General features: G+C 33.6%; 1 protein-coding gene across 6 annotated transcripts in view; it reads left to right on the plus strand.

The window, feature by feature from the left end:
• Positions 1–23,726, plus strand: part of VPS54 (VPS54 subunit of GARP complex) — a 99,694-nt gene that overhangs the window by 57,710 nt on the left and 18,258 nt on the right. For 3 of the 6 annotated variants that reach the window (XM_054586895.1, XM_054586894.1, XM_054586897.1), the window contains 9 exons: positions 4,696–5,036; positions 10,765–10,894; positions 11,493–11,674; positions 12,265–12,377; positions 15,983–16,046; positions 20,870–20,975; positions 21,873–21,960; positions 22,516–22,637; positions 22,751–22,831. In XM_054586895.1, coding sequence (XP_054442870.1) covers positions 4,696–5,036; positions 10,765–10,894; positions 11,493–11,674; positions 12,265–12,377; positions 15,983–16,046; positions 20,870–20,975; positions 21,873–21,960; positions 22,516–22,637; positions 22,751–22,831 — 1,227 coding nt within the window. Of the gene's footprint in view, positions 1–4,695; positions 5,037–10,764; positions 10,895–11,492; positions 11,675–12,264; positions 12,378–15,982; positions 16,047–20,869; positions 20,976–21,227; positions 21,329–21,872; positions 21,961–22,515; positions 22,638–22,750; positions 22,832–23,258; positions 23,363–23,726 lie in introns of those variants that run through there. The other 3 variants (XM_054586898.1, XM_054586896.1, XR_008530301.1) reach the window with 3 other exon arrangements.

Genomic DNA, 23,726 nt, shown 5'->3' on the forward strand with positions numbered 1-23,726 from the left:
GTAGTGATGCTGTCAATTTGGTAATGCCAGAGAAAAACCATAAAGTGCTTCTTTTAAGTGAAAAGGTTAAAGTTCTTGACTTAGTAAGGAAAGGAAGAAAAAATGGATGCTGAGGTTGCTAAGATCAGTGGTAAGATTGAATCTTCTATCAGTGAAATTGCGAAGAAGGAAGAAAACATGCTGGTTTTGCTATTGCACTTAAAACTGCAGATTTCTGGTGACAATGCATTGTAAGTGCTTAGCTAACATGAAAAAGGCATTAAATTTGTGGGCGGAAGGCGTGAACAGAAAATGTTCAATCAATAGAAGTGTGTTGCACCAGAAAACATTGAGCTTATACCAAGACTTTAGCAAGAGATCCCTAAAACAAGTCACCACATTCATGTAGTTTTTACTGCAGTATGTTGTTATAATATTTTATTATTATTGCTGTTAATCTTTTACTGTGTCTTAATTTATAAATTAAACAATCATAGGTATGTATGTGTAGGAAAAATGTAGCATATGTAAGTTTCAGTACTATTTGTAGTTTCAAGCATCTCCTAGAGGTCTTGGAATCCCTGCAGAATGGGGGGATTACTATTTTTGATGTATGTACATACAGTATAGGAACAGTGATTTGTCGTAGTTGTAATTTCTCATTTTCACATTTAGGCCACTTAAACTAATACTTCTGTATACATCTTTGAAGATGACATATAATTTTTAAATACTGTACTTTATCTTTGATAAAAGTTTGTGATTCTGTAAAGGTATGATTTCACTGGAAAATAATGTTAGTTATAAGCTGTTTGTTTTTATTGAAGAATTTAAAAATAACTACAGATTGGAAAGAACCCAGATGTCTATCAGTAGAGGAATGGTAAAATAAGTTATACCTGGTATATTCATTACCATGGAATATCATCCAGCCAAGGATTTTTAGTTATTGAAGAAAATGCATATATTATAACATTAAGTGAAAAGACAGGATACAGGCCTACTTACGCAATATGATTTCAGCTATGTCAAAAAGATTTTTTTATCTCTCACAGAAAAGAGACAGCTTGTCTTTATAGTGATTATGTTTAGGTCGTAAGATTATGTATAATTTAAATTTGTTATTCTTTTTTGTTTTTCCTAAATTTTCTACAAAGATGTATTACTTTTATGATCAGAAAAGGTTGTTTTGTTTTTAACAGTGTTTACCATGTTACAGGGATAAACTATTTGAAGCTCTTATTTAATTTCCCAGGGTTATTAATGTACTGTCCAGCATTCTTATATTTATTTCTTAAAAGCAAAGGATAGTCTATATAACACTTTAGTGTGAAGTAAATTTATTTTAAAAAAGAAATTAAAACTTAAAATTTTAACCAGAACATTTTAATAATATTTTTAATGTAAATAGAGGAAAAATATTAAAAGTTGAGGGCTTGAAAATTTTGTATTTGAGTAATTATTAATGACTTAAGAATTCATATTGTTTTTAATTGTATTTTTTGAAATTTTTTTTTCTGGTAAAATACTCCTCACATTAAATTTATCATCTTACCCATTTTAATTGACCGGTTTAGTGGCATTCACATTGTTGTGCTGTTACTATCACCATCCATTTATAAAACTTTTTTCATCTCAAAAAACTGAAACTCTTTATCTATTAAAACAATAACTCCCCTTTCCCTCCTTATCTCCTGGCAACCACTGTTTACTTTCTGCCTCTGTGAGTTTTACTACTCTAGGTGCCTCATATAAGTATAATTACGCAGTATTTGTCCTTTTATGATTGGTTTATTTCATTTAGCTTCATGTTCTCAATGTTCATTTATTTTATGGCATGTGTCAGAATTTCATTCCTTTTTAAGACTGAATATTCCATTATATGTATATACCACATTTTGTTCATTTCTTCTTCCATCAATGGACACTTCCACCTTTTGCTATTGTGAATAATGCTTCCATGAATGTGAGAGTACAGATATCTCGTAGCTCCTTTCAGTTCTTTTGAGTATATATTCAGAAGTGGAATTGTTGGATCATATGGTAATTCTGTGCACAAGAGTTCTACTTCCTCCACATCCTCTCCAACATTCATTATTTTTTCTTTTTTTGGTAGTATCCATCATAGTGGGTGCAAAGTTGGACCTCCTTTTGGTTTTGATTTTCATTTTTCTAACGATTAGTGATGTTGATCTTTTTATGTACTTATTGGCTATTTTTGTATATCTTCTATGGAGAAATATCTTCTTTGCCCATTTTTTAATCAGGTGTTGCTTTCGAATTATAGGAACTCTTTATGTATTCTGGCTGTTAACTCTTTATCAGATATATGATTTGCAAATATTTTCTCCCACTCTCTGGGTTGCTTTTTGTACTGTGTTGGTTGTGCCCTTTAGTGCACAGAAGTTTTTAATTTTGATGGAGTTTATTTATTTTTTTTGTTGTTGGTGCCTGTGCCTTTGGTATTATATCCAAGAAATCATCACCAAATTCAGTGTTGTGAAGCTTTCCCCCTATGTTTTCTTGTAAAAGTCCATTGTTTTAGGTCTTATTTTAAATCTTTTATCTATATTGATTTAATTTTTGTATGCAATATAAAAAAAGGGCTCTACTTTGTTTTTTGGCATGTGGGTATCAAGTTTTCTAAACACCCATTTTTTAAAAATCTTTACCTGAGGATATGCTTATTGATTTTACAGAGAGGAGAAGGGAGGGAGAGAAAGGGAGAGAAACATTGATGTGAGAGAGAAACATCAATTGTTTGCCTCCCACAAACACCCCGAGAGGAACTGAACCCGCAATCTAGGCATGTGCCCTCGCCAGAAATTGAACCTGTGACCCTTTGGTTTATGGGATGATGCTCTAACCAACTGAGGCACACTGACCAGGGCACACCATTTGTTGAAGACTGTCTTTTCCCCACTGAATGGTCTTAGTACCTTTGTCAAAAATCATTTGATTATGTCTGTGAGCGTTTATTTCTGGGTTCTCTATTCTGTCTCATTGATCTCTTGTTTGTATTTATGCCAGTACTACACTGTTTTGATAACAGTATCTTTTAGTAACTTTTGACATCAGACTTCCAACTATGAGACCTCCAACTTTGTTAGTCTTTACTTTTAATTGTATTTTGAATTTTTATTAAAATTCTTATTTGTTGTCTATACCCCATAGCTTAGGCTGATTTGTATAGTTGGGAAGGGAAAGACCATGTTGACCATCATAGTCTTTTTACTAAAAGAAAAAGTTAAAGAAAATCAACAAGATGGAGAGACAAGGAAGAAGAAAGGCAAAACAAAGGTCGGGAAATAAGCCCATTAAATATTAAGACAGTAGTGGAGATTAAAATCACCAGTGGTGAGGTGTAGCAAGGAGCAGGTTTGTGACAATAGAGGTTACTGATCAAGACAAAGGGAAAAAAAGGCAGGGTCCATAGGCATTTTGGTATTGTAGCCCTTGAAGGCACAGAATCTTTGCTATATACAGTATGGGCTATTGTATCTTTCAGAGTGTTCTTAGTTCCAAATAATGGAAAAATATAAGCCAAAGTGTCTTAAACAATTAAGGGGATTCATTAGTTTATATAACTGAAAAATATTTATAGGTAAGTCAGCTTTTAGTGTTTTATAGAGAAGTTGATGATACTATCTATCCTAGGTTTTCTCTCTACGTTTCTCTCAGTTTGTCTTCTATGTATCTTCTTTAGCTTTAAGCTCAGGCCATAGTGGTTCCATGTGCTGATTGCACTAGTTTAGACCCTTATCTTGTCTTTGAAGACCTGAAGTTGGGAGTCTGCTTCCCTAGAACGATGTAGATCTTGAAAAACAAATCAAGAGTTTTGAGAAAGGGGGCAACAAATTATGAAAATGCAACCATGAATGTTACAGTTGGCAGGTAACCCCTTATTTTCTAATAGTTGATAGAGACTTAATTTACATAAAATTACTTAGTTCATCTAGCTTTCAGTATTTATTAAGAACCTTCTATGTGCTCAGCACTATTCTAGTATCTCAGAGCTAACATTGTAGTGGAGACCTAGAATTAAAAAGTTAAAAAGATAATGAAAACTTATTTTTTAAAAACTGGGTAATGGGATAAAGTTGCTGGGACAAGAGTCAGAGAAGGCCTCTTTGAGGAGGTAACTTTGTGCAAGAACCTGAGTGATTAGAGGAAACACTTACGCAGAGATCAAGGTGAAGAGCATTCCAAACAGAGGAAACAGCAAAGGCACTGAGATGGGAACAATAAAATTTAGAATAGAGAGAAAATCAGAATATCTAAAGAGTAGTGAATGAGTGAGAAAAGGCATGAGATGAGGAGAGAGAGATGGCTATCTCTCCATGGGTAGGCATGGTAAGGAATATAGATTTTTTTTTTTCTTTTAAGCAGCACATCAGTGAGTATGATTCTCTGACAGGCAAGTTATTATTTAGTATAACCTATCTAAGAGGTTAGAGGAATCTGCAGTATATTTATAGAGATATCTATTTACAAAATCAATTAAAATACAGACATCTATTCCTAAGCTTTAGGGAACCTATCTCTCTTGAGCTTTTTCACAAGTCACAGTTTATTGAAAGAGTGGCCAAAATTCTTACATGTATGACCTTAACACATTTATAATTTGTTCAAAAGTACACATACAGAATTCACTTTGGGGAACTTTAAGTGCAAGGTATTTTAAATCCTTTAAAAATATTTCTTCTTTTCTTATAGGCAACGTTAAATATTATTCACAGTGTTGTTCTCTCAGTTCTTGACAAAAACCAAAGAACTAGAGAATTGGAGGAGATTTCACAACAGAAGAATGCTGCAAGAGATAACTCACTGGACACAGAGGTGGCTTATTTAATCCATGAAGGCATATTTATAAGTGATGCATTCAGTGAGAGTGAATTAACACCGATAGCAACTGACACTACCTCTCAAAGAAATGCATCTCCAAATAGTGAGCCCTGCAGCAGTGATTCGGTATCTGAACCGGAATGTACTACTGATTCTTCATCCAGCAAAGAGCAGACGTCGTCATCTGCTGCGCCAGGAGGTGTGGACATTATGTGAGTATGGTAACTACTGCCATCTTAACAAGATTTTGAGTCATTAATGGTTTCAGTTAGATTGATTGTTCAGTATATTGGAAAACCATGTAAACTTTGGTTTTGGAATTTATAAGAAAAGTGAATTAATTTTATGAAACGTGTCTTTTTGAAAAATGTATGAAAGGTAGTAAGGAGGTAAGCTTTGGAAATAATTGAGAACTGCAGAATTTTATGGTTAGAAAGGAACCATTTAATTAAATGCCCTCATTTCAAAGAGTTTAGATAACTTAAAATCACTAGAGGCAGAATTTGTCCTGAAACAAGATCAATATTACTTTGCTTATTTTTCTTCTACTGTGTCACTTTTCTACCTTGTGAAGATGTTTGACTTACAATTTTTGATTTTTAAAGAAATGAATTTCCAAGTGGATCACACTGTCTTTTTAAACATTACTTTTTAAAACTTATTTTGAAATTTCAGATTTACAGAAAAATTGCTAGAATAATACAAAACACTGCATATATCCTTTGCCTTGATTCTGCAGTTTTTTAGTTTACCACATTGCCCTCTTTCTTTTGCCCTTCCTTTTTCTCTCTTCCTCTACCTTCGTTTTTCTTTGTATCTCATGTTAATATTTTTTCTGAATCATTGGACAGTAGGTTACAGACTTGATGTCCCATTATCTCCAAATACTTCAGTGTGTATTTCTTAAATACGGTAACACTACCTTAAATAACCACAGTATACCTATGAAAATCAAGGAAACATTGATAGATTATTCCCATCTAATTCACAAACCCCAATGGTCCTGATATTCTGTATAGAAAGAATGAAAACAAAACAGAGCCAATAAAGTCTTTCTGGTCAAACAATATAGTTGGATTTAATTATCTTAAGAGTAGTAAGAACTCAGCACTTCTGTTCATTTTAACATAAGTCGATTTATGTCCCAGGAGCTTGTATAGATTGCACTAACAGCATAAAGTCAGCTATAATACCTCCCTTCCCCACCAAAAAGATAAGTAAAAACAGAAAACAAAAAACACCTCTGAACTACATATCAAAACATTTTTCTTCTGTTCAGGCTAATATTTTCTCATTTACTGGTTAGGGTACAGTCTAAAACTGCTATTAAAAGATGCAAAAACCTGTATAGCTTAAACAATATAGAATTATGGTTCTCTCATGTAACAGTTCAGAGTTAGGCAGTCCAGAGCTGAGAAGGCAGTTCTTCCATCCTCATTGTGTAGCTTCTAATCTTTGTCTAAGGAGTCTGCTCTAGTTTTTATCATCTCGTCTGCATCTCTAGCAGCAAGAAGGAGAGGGCAAAGGTTTAGTACCCTCTTTACTTTTTTTCTTTTTTTTGCTTTTTAATTGGAGTATAATGCATATATAGGGCAGTGCATCAAGTGCAAGTGTTCAGCTCGTAACAAAGTGAATACACTGGTGTAATGGCCACCCAGGTTAAAAATAGAATGTTATCAACTCACTAGAAGCCCCTCTTGCCACTATGCCTTGACTTCTCCAATTCCTAGACTTTTATTGGTTTTCTGGTTTTTAAACTTTATAGAAATGGAACCATGTTCTTTTGTCTCCGATTTCATTTATTGAATATTATGTTCGTGATACTATTTTTCTAAGTTCCTGCATGTAGCAATAGTTTATTTATTTGTATACAAAGATTCCACTTTCTGACTACACTACAATGTATTTATTCTTTCCTAGTGATGAAATTCAAGTTATTTCAGTTTTGATTCTTGTAAACATTCTTGTAGATATATTTTTGTTGCACAGGTTGTAAGCATTTTTGTTTATATATTTCTGAATGTATACCTAGGAATGAATAAGGTATGTGAATGGTCATTTTAACCAGTTTCCTAAAGTGGTACTCATTTACAACCCCATCAGTAGCGTGGAAGAGTTCCTGTCACTAATCTTCATTCATTCTTGGTATTGTCAGTTTTTTCATGTAAGTCATTCTGGTAGGTATGTCACAGGTGTAGTCGTTTTGACCTTTATTTCCCAGATGATTGGTAAGAGAGACTTTTCATATATTCATTAGTTTGGATAGCCTCTTCTGTGCAGTGTCTATTCAAATCCTTTGCTCATTTCTCTATTGGTATGTTCTTTATTTCTTACTGATTTATTGGAGTTCTTTATGTAATCTCAACACAAGCCCTTTGGCATTTGTGTATATTGTAAGTATCTTTTCTCACTCTGTAGGTTGACTTTTCATTCTCTTATTGGGCTCTTTGGTGAAAAAAGTTTTTAATTTTAATATAATTCTGATTCTTTTTCTTTATGATTTGTGCTTTTGTGTGTGTGTGTCCTATTTAAGAACTCTTTTCTACCCTAAGGCCTTGATGATATTTCTTTATGTTATATTCTAGAAGCTTCAGTGCATTCCCTTTCATATGTAGATCAGTAGTCCATCTAGAATTGATTTTTGTGTGTAGCATGGATATCTTTCTGACCTCATGCCATTTGTTGAGAAGACTGTCTTACTCATTGCTCTATAGTGCCATTCTTGCCTTAAATCATATGTGTGAGTCTGTTTCTAGACTCTGTTGTCTTCATTTGTCTGTCTTTGCACCAGTAAAGTAAAATTGTCTTTGTTACAGTAGCTTTATAATTAGCCTTAATATCTGGTAATTTCTCCTCTTTCATTTTTCTTCCAAGATTGTGTGGATTATTCTTGGTCTCTTGCAAATTCATTTAGATTTTAGATTTGTTAATTCTCTGTTGCCTGCACATATATTTGTTTATATATATATTTTTTCTTTTTAAGAACACAATCCAGAATTTGAATTATTATTTCCACTCATATCATAGTGGCCAGAATATATCACATGACTATATCTAGCTATAAAGGAGGCTTGAAGAATAAAGTCTTTAGCTTGTTGGCTATTTATCAGCTAAAACTATTATTGTGGCAGAAGAAAGATAAGAGATTGAAAGATAGCAAGCCATCAGTCATGCTATTTGAGATTCCTTTAAATCAGGTGCAGCATCATAGTTTATACCTCTCTTCTGCCTTCTCCATTGTGGCTGACTTTGAAGCTTCTGTGGCTTTCCCCAATTGCATGCTCCCATGGCATGATAACATAGGTTATTCAGATGGTTTCTCCTATGTTCCATAGACACATAAATGTCTGCGAACTATATAGTCCACAGAGGCAATGGATTAATTGAGCATATTTATATCTGTGACCCTAATTACTTGTTTCTTACAAGGGCTCTAGCTATTCCTGTATCTAGTTTTTTTGCAATATATAATTGTGTCATGGATACAGCACATGCAAAAATGTTGTATCACTTTTTCTTTGTTAGTGGTAGATTTTCCTTATTTTCTTACATTGTCAAAATGACCTACAATTTTGTAAGTTTAGTGCAATGCAGATATGGACATAAAAGAATAAATAATTTCCCAGGCAGGGAATGAGAAAAGAAAAATAATGGAAAAGACTAGAAAATTCTGTGGGTTTTTTAAAAAAACAAGAATTATTTTAAATTGTGGTTAGGAAAAAAACCGTAAAATTTACCATCTTAACCATTTCGAAGTGTACAACCTGATAGTATATTCATGTTGTGCAACCTATCTCTAGAACTTTTTCATCTCGAAAAAGTGAAACTCTATGCCTAACAAGTCCCTATTTCTTCTTCCACCCACCCCCTGGCAACCACTTTTCTACTTTCTGTCTCCATGAGTTGGACTACTCCAGGTACTTCATATAAGTAGACTCATAGAGTATTTGCCCTCTTGTATCTGGCTTACTTCCACAGCAAAATGTCTTTATTATATCTTTAACCATGTTGTAACATATGTCAGAATTTTTTTTTTCATTTTAAGGCTGAATAATATTCCAGTGTGTGTATGGACAACATTTTGTTTGTTTATTCATATGTCAGTAGTCTCTTGGATTGCTCCCATCTCTTGGCTGTTGCGAATGGTGCTAATACTTGAATATGGGTGTGCAAACTCATTGATATCTTACTTTCACTTCTTTGTTATATATACTCAGAAACACATTTGGTCTTTTTTTTTCCTATTATGAAAAAGATCCAATTAGACTTAAAAATCTTTTTAAAAAGCAAAATTATAAATGATTTCTTTTAAAAAAACAAACCTCAACTTTTTAAATTGTCACCATGTTTTTTAAGCACTTGAATTGTTTCTATTTGCTTTTTTTTTAAAAAATATCTTTGTGAATTGGTAGCATATTGCAAAGAGTTCCAAATTCTTAATCATTATCCAGTTATATGGGGACAAATTTTAGGAGTCCTTCAGAAAATAAAATTTTATCTTTTAAATCTTTTTTTAAAAGATTTTATTTATTTACTCTTAGAAGAGAGGGGAAAGGAGGGAGAATGTGAGGGAGAGAAACACCATTGTGCAAGAGATACAAGATTGGTTGCCTTTCCCATGCCTCCAGCTGGGGACTTGGCCTGCAAACCCAAGCATGTTTGGGAGTTGAACTGGCAAGCTTTCCATCCACAGGCTGGTGCTAAATCCACCGAGCCACACCAGCCAGGACAAAAAATACAATTTTATTTTAATAGTAAATTCGAACTTTGAAATTTAAGCAAACAGTTTGTAGGAGCTGGTATTGACATAGCACTGGATCATCTATATAGGAGTAAATGTTGGAGTAGAGGAAGCTTAGCAGGTTAGAAATAAAATTAGACTAAATCTGAATTCTAGTCTTACTCTCTCATCTTGTGACTTTGGATTGGTCACTTAAATTTTCAAAGATTCAGTGTCCTCATCTATAGAGTAGGTATTTATATACACAGAATGTGTATATCTCACAGAATGTGAGAACCAAACAAGTTACTTTTTCTGAGAGTGCTTTAAGTATATTAATCCCTCTATTATTTTAAAGTACTAATACATAAATTTAGTGATATTATAATTTTGAATGATAGCAGGAAATAACTTTTTAATACCTTACTTAACCCAGTTAGAGTAATGGTTTGCCTCAAATTAATATACAGGAGAGCCTCTTTATAATATCTTTGAAAATTATTTTAATTCAATTGAAAGAAAGAAAATGATGCTAAGGCACTTAACTTGGTTTATGGGAAACTGAATTGTTGGCATGGAATCAGTGATCTTTATATATGCCCAGTGAAAAATGTATAATAAAGTCTTATATTTCCTTTTTAAAACTGGAAGAAAATGCATTACATCTTATAAATACTTCTGTTCAATTTTAAGCCTTGAGGGCAGTAACCCATGATATCGCCTTCAGTGTCAGACATTTAAATACAGTAAGTGCTCAGGAGATGTTAGTTCAGTTAAACTGAATGCTAATGATCATTCATAATTGTAAGTAAACAGAGGGCCTGTTTGCCATGAAATAGCATTCCTTCCTTTTTTCCTCCTTCCACTGTGTCATCCTAGACACCTGTGCACAACCTACTATAGCTACCACCTTGTACCTAAGTAGAATTTTTTTTTTTGCTGTAGTTTTTTCAAAATTTCCAACCAAATTCTGAAAGTAACTATTAAAATTACTATAGTAGAAAGAGGAAATTATTCTTATATAAGACTAGGGTAAAATATATTTGTATTATCTTGACACGTTTAAGTGATGCCTTACCACAAATACAAATATTTGATACATCACAGAATTTTTCCTCAAACCTGAGTTTTACAGCATTTTGTTTTTTATTGATATGTCACATATGTAGAACAATTTGTTCATAACTTTCCCTAACTTAATCTATTTTAATTATTTTCAGGGTGAATGAAGACATGAAATTAACTGACTTAGAACTAGGAAAGCTGGCAAATAATACACAGGAGTTATTGTATAGTGCCTCAGATATATGCCATGATCGAGCTGTCAAATTTCTCATGTCAAGAGCAAAGGTTAGTTGTTTTAATAAAGCGTTAGATATTTTATATATAGTGTAATTATTTTGAAAATCTGGAATCATATCCCTGCTTATGTCCCTGTGTTCCCCATAATGCATATTATATTTATGACACTTAATGAAGTACTGGTGTGGTCTATTAGGAAGATGTTAAAATAAACCAAGTAAGAGAAACAAGAAAACTTACTCAAGCATTCTTTTCAAATAAATGATTTAATAAAAGACATTTTGAAATATACATTAATAATTAATTTGAAATTAATAATGCTGTTTTATATAGTGTGTATAACTGGTGAACTCCAATGTTGTGAGGTTTTTATACAATGACCTGAATTTATTTGAGCTAATGTATTTTAAATGGTCAGAATGAAATTTAGACATCTTAAGCTTTCTATGTGCAATTTCTGAGACTAAAGTAATGGAAGATTTCATTAAAATGATTTTAAAATAATTTTTATGAAGTAATAGAATTATATTACATATCATAAAAATAATATAAATATTAACATTTGTTAGAGTGGTTGGTTTTATAACACATCCATATTTGGTGTTATACTAACTCTCATGATTTTTGTGTTATCTTTAAAATTTAGGATGGTTTTCTCGAGAAGCTAAATTCTACGGAATTCATAACACTTTCTAGATTAATGGAAACATTCATTTCAGACACTGAACAGATATGTGGAAGAAAAAGCATGTCATTACTTGGAGCACTTCAGAGTCAAGCTAGTAAATTTGTAAACAGGTTTCATGAAGAGAGAAAAACCAAGCTCAGGTATCATAACTGTATCCATTCTGTTCTTAATTTTTTTTCCATTTCTTGCAAAACACAATTATATTTAAAAGAAGAAGCTTAATTGATTGGCCAACTATAACTCCTGACAAATTCTTTTCTTTTTAATTAAAGGCAAATTTGAAGTTAAAATCTTATTTCTTGGTTTTTCAATGTGAAATTAGAATGTTTATTTCCATTAAAGCATTTATCAGGGAGATCATTAATAAAAAGCCTTTCTTTCCCACTCAAAGTGAAGTTAATTATGTTTCATCACTTTTCTTGGTTAGGCTAAGAGGTATAAAAAAGAGAAATACTTTTTGAAAATATCCATACTGTTTATGAATGATTTCTATTTATTAAGGTGTTCAGCATTTTTAAGTCTTATGTACTAACAATAGCTAATGGACATCATAGTCTAAAACTCAGTGCCTTGTATTGCATGAGCTCCAGTTGAATTTAATGTGTTTGTAGTTTTTATTATTATTAAAAGACCTAAAAGTCTTACATACTTTCTTAGGTCTTTTTAAACAAGGAAAATGGCATTGGCATATTATTGACGTTTATCTTTCTTTTTTCCTTTTTTTAAATAGCCTACTCTTAGACAATGAGCGCTGGAAGCAAGCTGATGTTCCAGCAGAATTTCAGGATCTTGTTGATTCTTTATCAGATGGAAAGATTGCTTTACCTGAAAAAAAATCAGGGGGTATGTGTATTTTTTCACACACTCTCTTCCAATTTTATATTGTCTGTCCATTTTGTAGAAATGCTTACTATTTTTTTAATTAACAGTGCCTCCTTAAAAGCCTAGAACTAACACTCCCCGCTTAGTAAGAAAGTAGTTGACTGTAAAAGTATCTGAAGTAATTTATAATAATTTCAGATATTTGTTGATGGTTAATTGTATTCCAGACACTGGACCAGCTGCTTTTTAAAACTCCAGTTTATTCTCTCAACAATTTGTTATAAAGATACTGTTGTTAAATTAACAGTGAGGAAGCAAGGAAGCATGAAGCTTTTAAGGGTTAAGGAATTTTGGATAAATGTGATAAGCTGGGATTTGAAACCAGCTTTCTATAATTTCATAGCTATATTCTTAACCGCTGTACCATATTGTTTAGAGACATGTAACCATTCAGCACTCGTAAGCTTTTTGTCAGATATTGAAACAGGCATAGCAGTTATCATTCTTTAAAAGGGTTAAGTCCAATGAAAAAGTATGCATTAACAATCACATTGGGCACAATATATTAGCAATTAATGTAGTATCATATGATAGAGAAAACCACAATGTAAAGTACCATAGAAAAAGAAAACTATGGAGACTTTAGAAAGAAGGACCAGAGAGGTAGGAAGAAAACCAGAAGAACTTAGAAGTCAAAAAATCAGAGTTTCAAGAAGAGAATTGTCATTGGTATCAAATTATCAGTTGAAAGATGAAAATGGTTAAAGTGAAGTTGTCATGTGATAATAATGTAAATTTATGTACAACTTATCCTGTAATACCAGATTTGAAGCTATGAAGTCCTTGAATATTTTTAATGGAGGAGGCATTTGCATTTTCACATTTTATGCATTTAATAAAAGTTTAATATTTTTACATAGAAATATTTTTAAATTGTATACTTCACATTTGCACAAAATATAATTGCACTGCAATAGAAAAACTGAGTAAAATACAGATAGAGACCACTAGTTTGACATGTAGCTCATTTGTTATCTTAGTAATTGAGTAGAGTGATAGAGTCAGATTGTAGGTCAGTGCTAAATAACTTAGAACATGAGGAAGGGTAGATATGTATAGCCTACTTTTTCAACAAGGTTGGCTGTGAAAAGAAAGTGAGTGAGGTGACAGCTAGAGACATAAGAGAAATTAAAGATTGTTACCTTAATCCACACAGGGAATTGAGAGAACAGTTTTAAGGTAGAAGAAACTGAGTTATGTTTTTATGCTTGACAGAAAGAGAAGGTTAATTTAGCGTAAGAATGACATAGTGATTGTGGAGCAGCTACCCTGATGTTGAATCTAGAGTTCAGAAGAAAGGAAGTTGTCTCTTCTACCACTGTGACAAGAGACAAGGGGTTAAAGACAGGTGTAAAATAGGTTAATTCATATAGAGCAGAGAGAGGAATGAAAGGAATTAAGTAAATTTATGTTTTCTAGTGCCCATTGTTAGTAGATAACAGTGTTGGGTGGTAGTCACAATTTTTAAATTGTTTTTATGATACTAGCAAAGCAAAAGCATTCAAGTAGTAAAAACTGGAAGAAAAATAATACACTGATCATTCTAAATCACAAGCATAGAATAAGATTTATCACTCATCTGCTACTCTTTTAAGCTATATTTGATTGACTTTCTACTGTGCAAAGTGTTCTACTGGTTGACTAAGACATGTTTTCTGTCCCCGAACAGCTCAGTCTTGCAATTCACTGTCATGCAAACATAATGAATTTTTAATTAAAATGATATAGCGTGATTGAATTAACTATGTATTTTTCTTGTAAGGTAAACTATTTATTTTCATTTCCTGTTTGAAGGATACTAACAGAAGTTTCTCAATACACCCTACTTCTGTTCCAGTCTTTTTTTCTTTCCTCTGAGAGAGAAGAAAGTATATACTATTAGAAGTCCATTAACATTTTACTAGTTCTTACCGAGTTAAGGGTCCTTGGTTCTTATTTATCCACCATTTATTAAGTTACTTGCTAGTTCACTAAGCATGAGGGAAATGAAATTTAATGGATAACAGTTAATATTGATGCTAGATAGTTTGCTCTAAGCATTTTACATTGTTATCTCATTTATAGGTCCACGAGGTAGTCACTGTTAGTATTGCCAATTAACAAATATGAGAGTGGAGGCACAAAGAAGTTAAGCAACTTGCCTAATGTTACATGACTAGGAAGTAGTAGAGCTGAGATCCACATTAAGGCAGACTGACCTAAGGCTGACTCTAGGGCCCTTTCTCTTAACTGCTGCTATGCCACTTCTCTGCAGTGTAGAGAATTGGTTAAGAAGCATTCCCTATCCTTGAAAAATTTAATCTGACATACAGAGTGAATTGTGATTAGAAATTATATCATACTGAATTTTTATACTTTAAAGAAATGAGGAAGTAAATATTTAATGTATTGACATAGGGATGTCCAAACCTGTAGAGAATTTTTATAAGAGTTTATTTGAGCCAAACTGATGGCATGCAGGAAGCAAGATCTCAAATGCTTCAGCAAATGAGTTTTATGGTTCTTTCTGTACATTTGGAATTAAGGAGGGAATGTAAGGAAAATTACATGTAGGTGGGAGAAAGCAATGTATGGAACAGTTAAGATTATATGCTCTCTTGAAGGTGGTTATACTTCTAAGGGGTCTGAAAAAACAGGCATTTCAAAGGTCTGTTAACCTAGATGCGCAAGAACAAGGGACAGGTTTTGCTTAACGAGAAGATAACTTTTTACTAGGAAAGTTAGAGGGATGAGGCATGACTACCTACCATGGCCTGCCCAGTTTGGATTTTATGATCAGATAACTCTGTGAGGTTACTTTCTGTCACTGAACTTAATCATAGCCCCTTTTTTATTTACAAATGTCTTTGAGCTCAAAGGGGGTTTGAAGTTTAGGAAAGCATGATGACTCATCCATGGTAATCTAATTAATTTGGCTGATTCAGGACAAAAATTCAGTCTACCTTTCTTTTCACTTCAATATGATGAATTTTGTTTTATGATGATAAAAAATACCATATTCTGAAAAGAAAGTAACTTCTGGATTAAAATCTTAAAAATTAAATATATTCTCTCTCTCTGTTGAATATAGGAATTAACTTGCATTTTCAGAATTATAATAAAGAAAAGACAACCACTAGAAATATTCTGCCTTTTAAAACTAACTTTTTTTTTTTTTTTTTTTTTTGCTGTACTACTTACTAATCATTTATCATCTGCCAGACCTACAGGATAGACAGTTTGTAATTTTTATCTCTATCATTAACAATAAGCCCAAAAGATAGATGTAGTTATCCATGTTTAATTGATATATATATAGAAACTCAAATAAGTTGAGTCCAAGGTCATGCATGCAGTAATTGGCAGGATTGGAACTTAAATGCAAATCTCTCTGATTTCAAACTCAATATACTTTACTCTGTGCCAAATTGCTTCCTAAGAAGTAGATATTTATTTTCAGAAATGAGACAGTTTCAGGCTGTAAATAGAAACTATCTTATTCCATTTTTTTGTAGTTTAAATTATTCGTTCATATTTTGTTTCATCTTGTACTTATGTCTTTCCTGTTTATTTGCTTTATTCCCTAGCTACAGAAGAAAGGAAACCAGCTGAAGTTCTCATTGTTGAGGGACAACAGTATGCTGTTGTTGGGTGAGTGACACATTTTTCTTTATTAGTTGTCAATTATTTAAAACATAGCTCTTCCAGCTCCCCCTTGATGTGAACTGGAAATTTTGGATTAACAGTTTAAAATCCTACAAAGAATTTAAAGGAAAATTTATAGATTCTTAATTTTCTGTATTTTGTAGCCTCTGTCCATTAGTGCGTACACTGGCTTAACAAAAAAGGTTATATAAGATTTTTGTCATTTAACAAAAAAATCTAGTAGTACCTGATCCAAGGGTGGTATAGTGTCCTCATAATGCTATTAGTGTCTCAAACTCTTTTTTTCTGCAGCTTTTTTAGTGTGTAGCATATAGCATAATAGTTGAATCTGTGGCTGCTGGAGTCAGACTGCTTAGGTTTGAATCCCAGGGTCTCTGTTAGACTTTGTGACCTTGGGCAAGTTACCTGGTGTATATCAGTTCCCTTATCTGTAAAACAAAATATAAAAAATAGTACTGTACTACAAATTACTGCAAATTTAAACAGATAACTCATACAAAGCTTTTAGCACAGTTTTAGCACCTAGTAAGCAGTTGATAGTTGTTGGTAGTTATTTCCATTATCATCATTTTCACTAGATCTTATACCAATAACAGTATTTAAATTTAAGTTAACTAAGAAAAATATAAATTCCAGTGTTGTTTGTCTAGTATTATGTGCCTTTTTATTAAATGAGTAACCAAAATAATATCTTTATATTCTTTAACAGCACATCACAGTTTACGTATTTTCCTATATATGATCTCATTTGATCTCTACAACCATTTTATAAAATAGACATTTCAAGGTTAACTGTTTCCTTAACAATTAAGAGAATTGAAGCTTAGATGGTTAAAGGGTTAATATAAAATGACCCAAATAAAGCCAGGATTAGAATCAAGATCTAGCTCCCAATATCTAGACCAAAAATTTTTTTCACTCTTCTTTGTTTCTTGTCACTGTATAAGTCTTTTCTGAAATAGCCACTCCTTCCAGGAAGAATGGATGATTTTCTCCATGTAACTATACACACCTCTATTATGGTACTTCTCACAGTATATTAGAATTATTTATTTATGTATATATCTCCCTGGTTGGACTCTGAGTTCCTTAAAGGTGGAACCATTTTTATTGTTTTTTGCACATAGTAAGTACTCAAAAATATGATGCTTTTTCTCAATCTGTTTTATCCACAATTCTGCAGTACCCTGTTGTAAGCTAATTCCTTTCTCCTCTGGAGTTCTTTTCTGTCTTTGGTAGGGCAAAGCCTGTAATCTTATCCCTTCCATCTAATTATGATCTCTCTCTTCAACTACTCTTTATCTGGTTACTCTTCCTGGCTTTTTAGGTAAAAAGCTGAACTCCCTGGCTGAAGGGGGAATATTAAATCTGCTGAGAGAAAACCACAAAAGATAAGCAGTAGACTCCTGTCCAGTAAGAGTAACCATTATGGTCTGATCATTAATCTGTTATAAAGGCTAGACACTATTCTTACCAGACTAAGGGAAAAGAGGGCAGTGCCCCTGACTAAATAGTTGGGTATTGTGTGTTTTAAAAATTCTTGCTGCATATAGTGTGCTGTAGCACATCTGTTGAAAATCACTGGTATGGGAAATGGCACCAAGCCCAGAGTCACAGATAAGTTAGTACTAAAGGACCTGGATCCCCGTGGCTCCAGGGGATGGGTTATAATGGGGGGAAAATCATTAATCATGAGGTGTAAAGGAGCTGGGGTCCTGGGCTCTGCTGATTGGTTGGGGCAAGTGTAGGGAGTATTTGATTGTTACATCACATCCTGATGTCAGCCATGATGTTGTTTTCTCTGGTTTCCTGTATGGTTGTTTTGCTTTCTTGGACCTGGGGCTGAAATACAACTGAAGTCAGGATGTTACCTTTAGCTTTACTAAAAGTCTGTTTCTGTGGTCAGCAGACCTGAAGCCTTGTTCGTAACCCTGTGGAGAGTGAGGTCAAAAAAGTACAACATAGGTTACGTGCATCTAATATTCATTGCTAGTATGTGCTGCAGTGTTCTAAAAAATATTTAAACACTACAGATTTGATTTATTATAGTTATATAACAAAATACATGATTTTTTAATTTTCAGTTATAATCTGGAAATTATTAAGGAAATAAAAACATAAATTGTAAAAATTTTTCTTTTCAAATAATGGAAACATGGATATTGCTAAATAGAACCAAAAAAAGTCTTTAACATTAATTAATCAGAATTTTCAATAGTTGGCTTTGCAAAGCATTTGTAACAGTCATTGCAAACAATATTGCTATGCTCAAAGCGTAAACACTTTTCACAACACTTGCAAAATATTTCAGTGGGCAACTCAAGTAGCATTTGCTGAAGTTCTTCAACATCTTTTGGATTATTGAATCGATACATTTTTTTCCAGCCATTTTCAATAGTAAATGAAGAAAAAAATACAACACTAATTTTGAAGTTCGCCAAAAAGAAAACCAATTAGACCAACACTGACTTCAGAGTTCTCAGTATCTCTCAAATACAGTTTACTATTGAATATCCCACACCCTTACAAAACATGTGTTATAACCAAACTGACGGCTTAAATGTTCATGGCTTAACATTAGTCACATACAAATATGCAGTTAGTCATGACCTTAAACCTATGCATCCAATATATGTAACACTATTTAAGAAAAGAGTTTGCTTGTATCTCTCAGATCAGCCACAACTTCCACAGGGTTAAGGCAGTTTGACCAGAATCTGATGTCCTAAGCGTTTAATGATTAAGGAAATGAGTATACAGCAAAACGTGTCATGTTAAAGAAATGGATTTTCTGCAGGTTACACTATCTTTCTTGAATGACTACTTCCTCATATCCTTCAGACTTTTCTAAAATATTATTTTATATGAATCATGTACTTCTGGGCATCTTGAACTTAGATATCCTTTAATGAATGGCTATTTTTCTCCTTAATTTCAATCTTACTTAACCTCCCAGTATTTCTTTTTTCAACTTCTGATATGTCCTGCTAATAAGCGGTAGACTTTCACATTTTTGAAGAACCTTTTGTGACTGTTAGTGTAAGAAATTTCCAAACCTATAGAGAATTTTTGTAACAGTTTATATAAGCCAAACCAATGACACATGCCAGGGAGTAAGATCTGAAATGCCCCAGAGAATAACAATTTTGTAGCTTTTTTATGCATTTGAAATTGAGGGGAGGGAAGGAAGACTACCTGGAGGTGGGAGAAGGCAAGGTGGGGATGGGATTATAAAATAATTTTAACAAGATTATGTGCTCTCTTGTGGGTGGTTAAGCTTATTTCAAAGGTGTGTTAATTTAGATGAACTAAAACAATGGATGGGACTTCCTTAAGGCAAAGATAAACCTTTTACTAAAAAGTTACATGCTGGGGGCACCTTCACCTGTCCAGTTAGAAATTTATGATCAGATCACCTTGTGAGATTACTTTCCATAGAACCCCCCTTTTTTTTAATCTGTATGATTTACCAATAAACATTTTAGGAGGTACATTGTTCTTAGTTATCACAGTTTCTCTGTGATCTCACTAAGAAAATCTTGACTACATTCCATTCATTAGTTCAGTAGTTGTGATTAAGGACCTACTATATAATCAGAAACACTGTGTAGCCTTTTTGTCCATGTTTCTGAATCTGTTACTGAACAAAACTGGGATTTGGCTGCTTGCTGCCAACCATTGGCAAATTCTGGAGGCAGAGGATGGTAAGGTCTTTTATTCAAAAGTTGCATGATCTGGGAGGATGGCAGCTTCCTGCCTCAAAACCCATCACCTCCAGAAAACCCAGCCATCCCCTGCCAGACCAGCCCAAGGCTGCGCCCAGAATTCCTTCTCCCATTCAAAAGTACCATCCCTTGGCAATCACAGGTGACTGCAGCATGACTATCCAGACGGCTTAGCTTGTTCACAGTTGCAGTCCAGCTTTAAGCTTATTCCTGGGGGCTCCATGTGTGGCCTGCACCACCATTGACCATGTGGCTTCCAGGGCCAGCCAGTCCCACAAAGCACTGGCCAGTATGTATACAAGATGGGTCAAAGAGAGAGACCCTTTGTCCTTTTCTCTTGGTTTATATATTTCAGACCAAGCTTCCATGTGCTCCTGGAATGGTGTCCCTGACTCCCCCCACCAATCCCATCTTTTTCCCAGGCTAGACTGATAAGTCTTTCTCTGGCACAGCACCTTCCCCTGCTGCCATCTTGACCTCTTAAGATACATGCAGCTGCATCCTCTGGTCCCACCCCCATCCAGGGACCAGAAGGGAGTAGGAGAGCATTTCCCTTTGCCAGTCACCCTTGCTAACCTTGCACATGCTCAGTGCAAGGCCTTCCCCTTCTGTGTCTTGCCATGGCACAAGGTGGGGGTAGAATCTGTCATCACACACCCTGCTAGCTTGGTTTACCAGAACAATGTGGTGCTGCCCCTGAGTCTCCTCCCTTCTGCTCCCACAGGCACTCCTTGCACTAGCCAGGCTACTGGTATCAAATTGACCAAAGAATGGAATACCTACTTTATAGAAGAGACATACTTAATAAGGATGCCACACAGAGAGTGATATGCACACAGCATAAAATTTAAAGAGGTACTCATTCTCAGTGTCATGCAAGTGATGAACCTGCAATTATATGGCCCTGAAATTAAGTGCCTCCTTAATTTTGCACCCTCAGCCTAGTGAGTTCTTACTCTGCTGCACTTGTAGGTAAAACACATCATTTAGCAGTTACCAAGATTATTGTTGATTTTTATATGCAAAACCAGTTTGATTTTTCTTATTTTGACTGTCTATTAGATCATCTTTCTTTTCTTATAGAACTGTATTGCTGTTGATAAGAATTATCCTTGAATATTGCCAGTGTGTGGATAATATCCCATCTGTTACTACTGACATGCTTACTCGTCTCTCAGACTTATTGAAGGTGGGTATGATTTTATTCTGTTATGAAAACATAGTTGGAAGAAGTAATTCTTTAGGGTGTGGCTTATCTTCAAACTCTAAGGCATTTCAAGGTTATCTTTAAAACATTTATTTTGTGACATTAAATTATGGTTAAATCACATATATCTGGAAGAAGGCTGTCTGCTTCCTTCTCATGCCACATTTAGTGACTCCTCATTACACCCATAGAGTTGTTAATGACATTGGAGACAGGAGATGATTTGTTCGTTAGGTGCTGAACATGACTGAGGCCACTTAGGTCAAAAAACCTGGACTGGTTTCAAATGTGCATGGAAGGAATTCACTGAACTTTACAAAATTCATCTCACTAAGGTTAGAGATTTTTCTTAAATCATTCTTTCAGAAACATTAATGTAAAATAAAAATGTGGTGATAATTTTATTCAGGCATTTCATATTAAGGTATTTTTAACTGCTAACATAAAGAAAAGTTTTCATTTTTCAAATGTCTAGTCTATCAATTATGTCCCAAAACTGAATTGTCATATTTTAACCCGGAAAGATTTTGTTACCCTTTTGAAAATAGGACTTGTCCAGTAAGAATGACTGAAGAAAATGACTGAAATAGTTCTGTGAATGCAAGTTAAAGCTTAATTTCTGAACAATTGATTGTTAGGATTTCTTAGCTTTTTTTTACTACCAGACAGTACATACTATCATTTAGGAACACCCGTTTCTTCCTTTTTTTTTTCTTTTTTGGTCATTACATGAATAGACCCTATTTGCTCCTACTAGAAGATTTACTTGGTCATTGAATAAGAGGAAAGATGATGCATTTTTTAGATGTTAACACACTGCCAGCATATGAAGAATGTTTTTTAATAAATTGTTGGATTTTTTCCCCCTTCCTTTGTTAGTACTTCAATTCGAGAAGTTGTCAGTTAGTTCTTGGAGCTGGCGCACTGCAAGTTGTTGGATTAAAAACAATAACTACAAAAAACTTGGGTATGGATTCTTTAATTTATATGCTGAGGTGTTATACTTATGTTAGTATATTCCTGATTTTGGTATACCTGATGTTCGTTGCTCTAACCAAAGCCTGTGTTTAAGTGGCAAATGCTACTTCACTCTTTTATGTATCACTATAATTTAAAAATTAAATTCTGGGGAAATGCTATGAGGAATTTCCATTTTAACAAGTATGTTATTTGGAAGTTGCACCACTGCGAAAAATTTTAAGCTGTGTTATGTGTGAAGTACTTTGGGGTGGAAGGTATCTGAATGTCAGAAGAGAACCAGTTGTACCATCAGCTTCCTCATGCCAGCAATACTTATACCTGAGTCTGCCTGGAAAATCAGTACATTCATTATAGTATTGAGTACCAAATGATTTTCTTAAACAAACTGAAATATGTTGTTTTCTGCCACTTTGTTCTTCATTTATAAAATAAACTGGGGTCTGTATATAATTAATGTTTTTTACTTAATTTTATATGTACTTAAAGTCAACTAATATTGTTTTTTATTTCTCCATGATATATCTACCACTTGGGTCTTCAGCTCTTTCTTCACGCTGTTTGCAGTTGATTGTGCACTACATTCCTGTGATCCGGGCTCATTTTGAAGCCCGACTGCAGCCTAAGCAATATAGCATGCTTAGGCATTTTGATCATATCACTAAGGTACTTTTTCATATTTTTTATACTGGAGTTGCATAAATTTAATTCCTGAATCATTAAGTGTTTTTTAGATTTATCCCAGGGACTTTAAAATATAATGCTATTTCTCATTTCAGGACTATCATGACCACATAGCTGAAATATCAGCTAAGCTTGTAGCGATAATGGATAGCTTATTTGACAAGCTGTTATCTAAGGTAATTATTTACAGAAATTATTTGGCTTTGCTTAAAGGCATTGTGACTTTTTCATAGTTGTATAACAAATCAAATTTTTGAGGGTTTAGGAAAAAACTCAATGAAATCTTCAGATTGCTCAAAGAGTTGATATTCATCTCCTAAGGGATTCAGGAGGAGGGAGGGATGATTTCAAAGATGAAAGAAACCTTATATAGAAGCAATTTTATATTAGCTGTATTGACAAATATATACCTCTTCAAAAATAAGTTTTACTCTGAAAGCCTTCCAGAGACAGAATTGAGAACAAAGATCAAAATAGAGAAAAAAGTAAATAAATTGTGGTAAAATATGTTATTAAAAATGCGGAGTCTGAGGTGCTCTATTTTTTCCCTTATAGATAACCAGTTTCAATGTCTGTTTCTTGTTTGCATCTCATTCCCTGTAGGTTATTAAAAGAAACAATGTTTTCCAAAGAATTCTCAATTACACTGGAGGATATCTTCAGAAAAATGTCACTTAATCAGCCCCAGTCACTTTTGTCCTACCTGTCACTCTTTCCTTTTTCTTAAGTTTTTCAACACATATCTTAAGGAGAAAGCAGATATTTTAGAACTTGAAAGTTTGAAAGTTTACTTAGTTTCTACCTTTATCCAAGAGCATGTTTAGAGTAAGTTTATAAAGCAAGTCACTTTGATATGCTTTTCCTCCTACTTGCATCCTTCATAATCTGAGATGGCAGGAGCAACAGGCACATAAAAGTCATACAAGGGCAAGATAAAGTGGTGCCCATTCACATACATGGACATGTGTCTAAACTTTTGTTGGTGACAGTAAAAAATGAGTGCTTGGAAAAAAAGATTGTGTTTATTTAATAGTTCTCAAATGTTTTGGCCACAGAACCGCTTTATACTCT

This window comes from Pteronotus mesoamericanus, unplaced genomic scaffold (assembly GCF_021234165.1).
Source record: "Pteronotus mesoamericanus isolate MK-2021 breed Mesoamerican mustached bat unplaced genomic scaffold, CSHL_Meso_final contig_98, whole genome shotgun sequence".
NCBI lineage: Eukaryota > Metazoa > Chordata > Mammalia > Chiroptera > Mormoopidae > Pteronotus > Pteronotus mesoamericanus.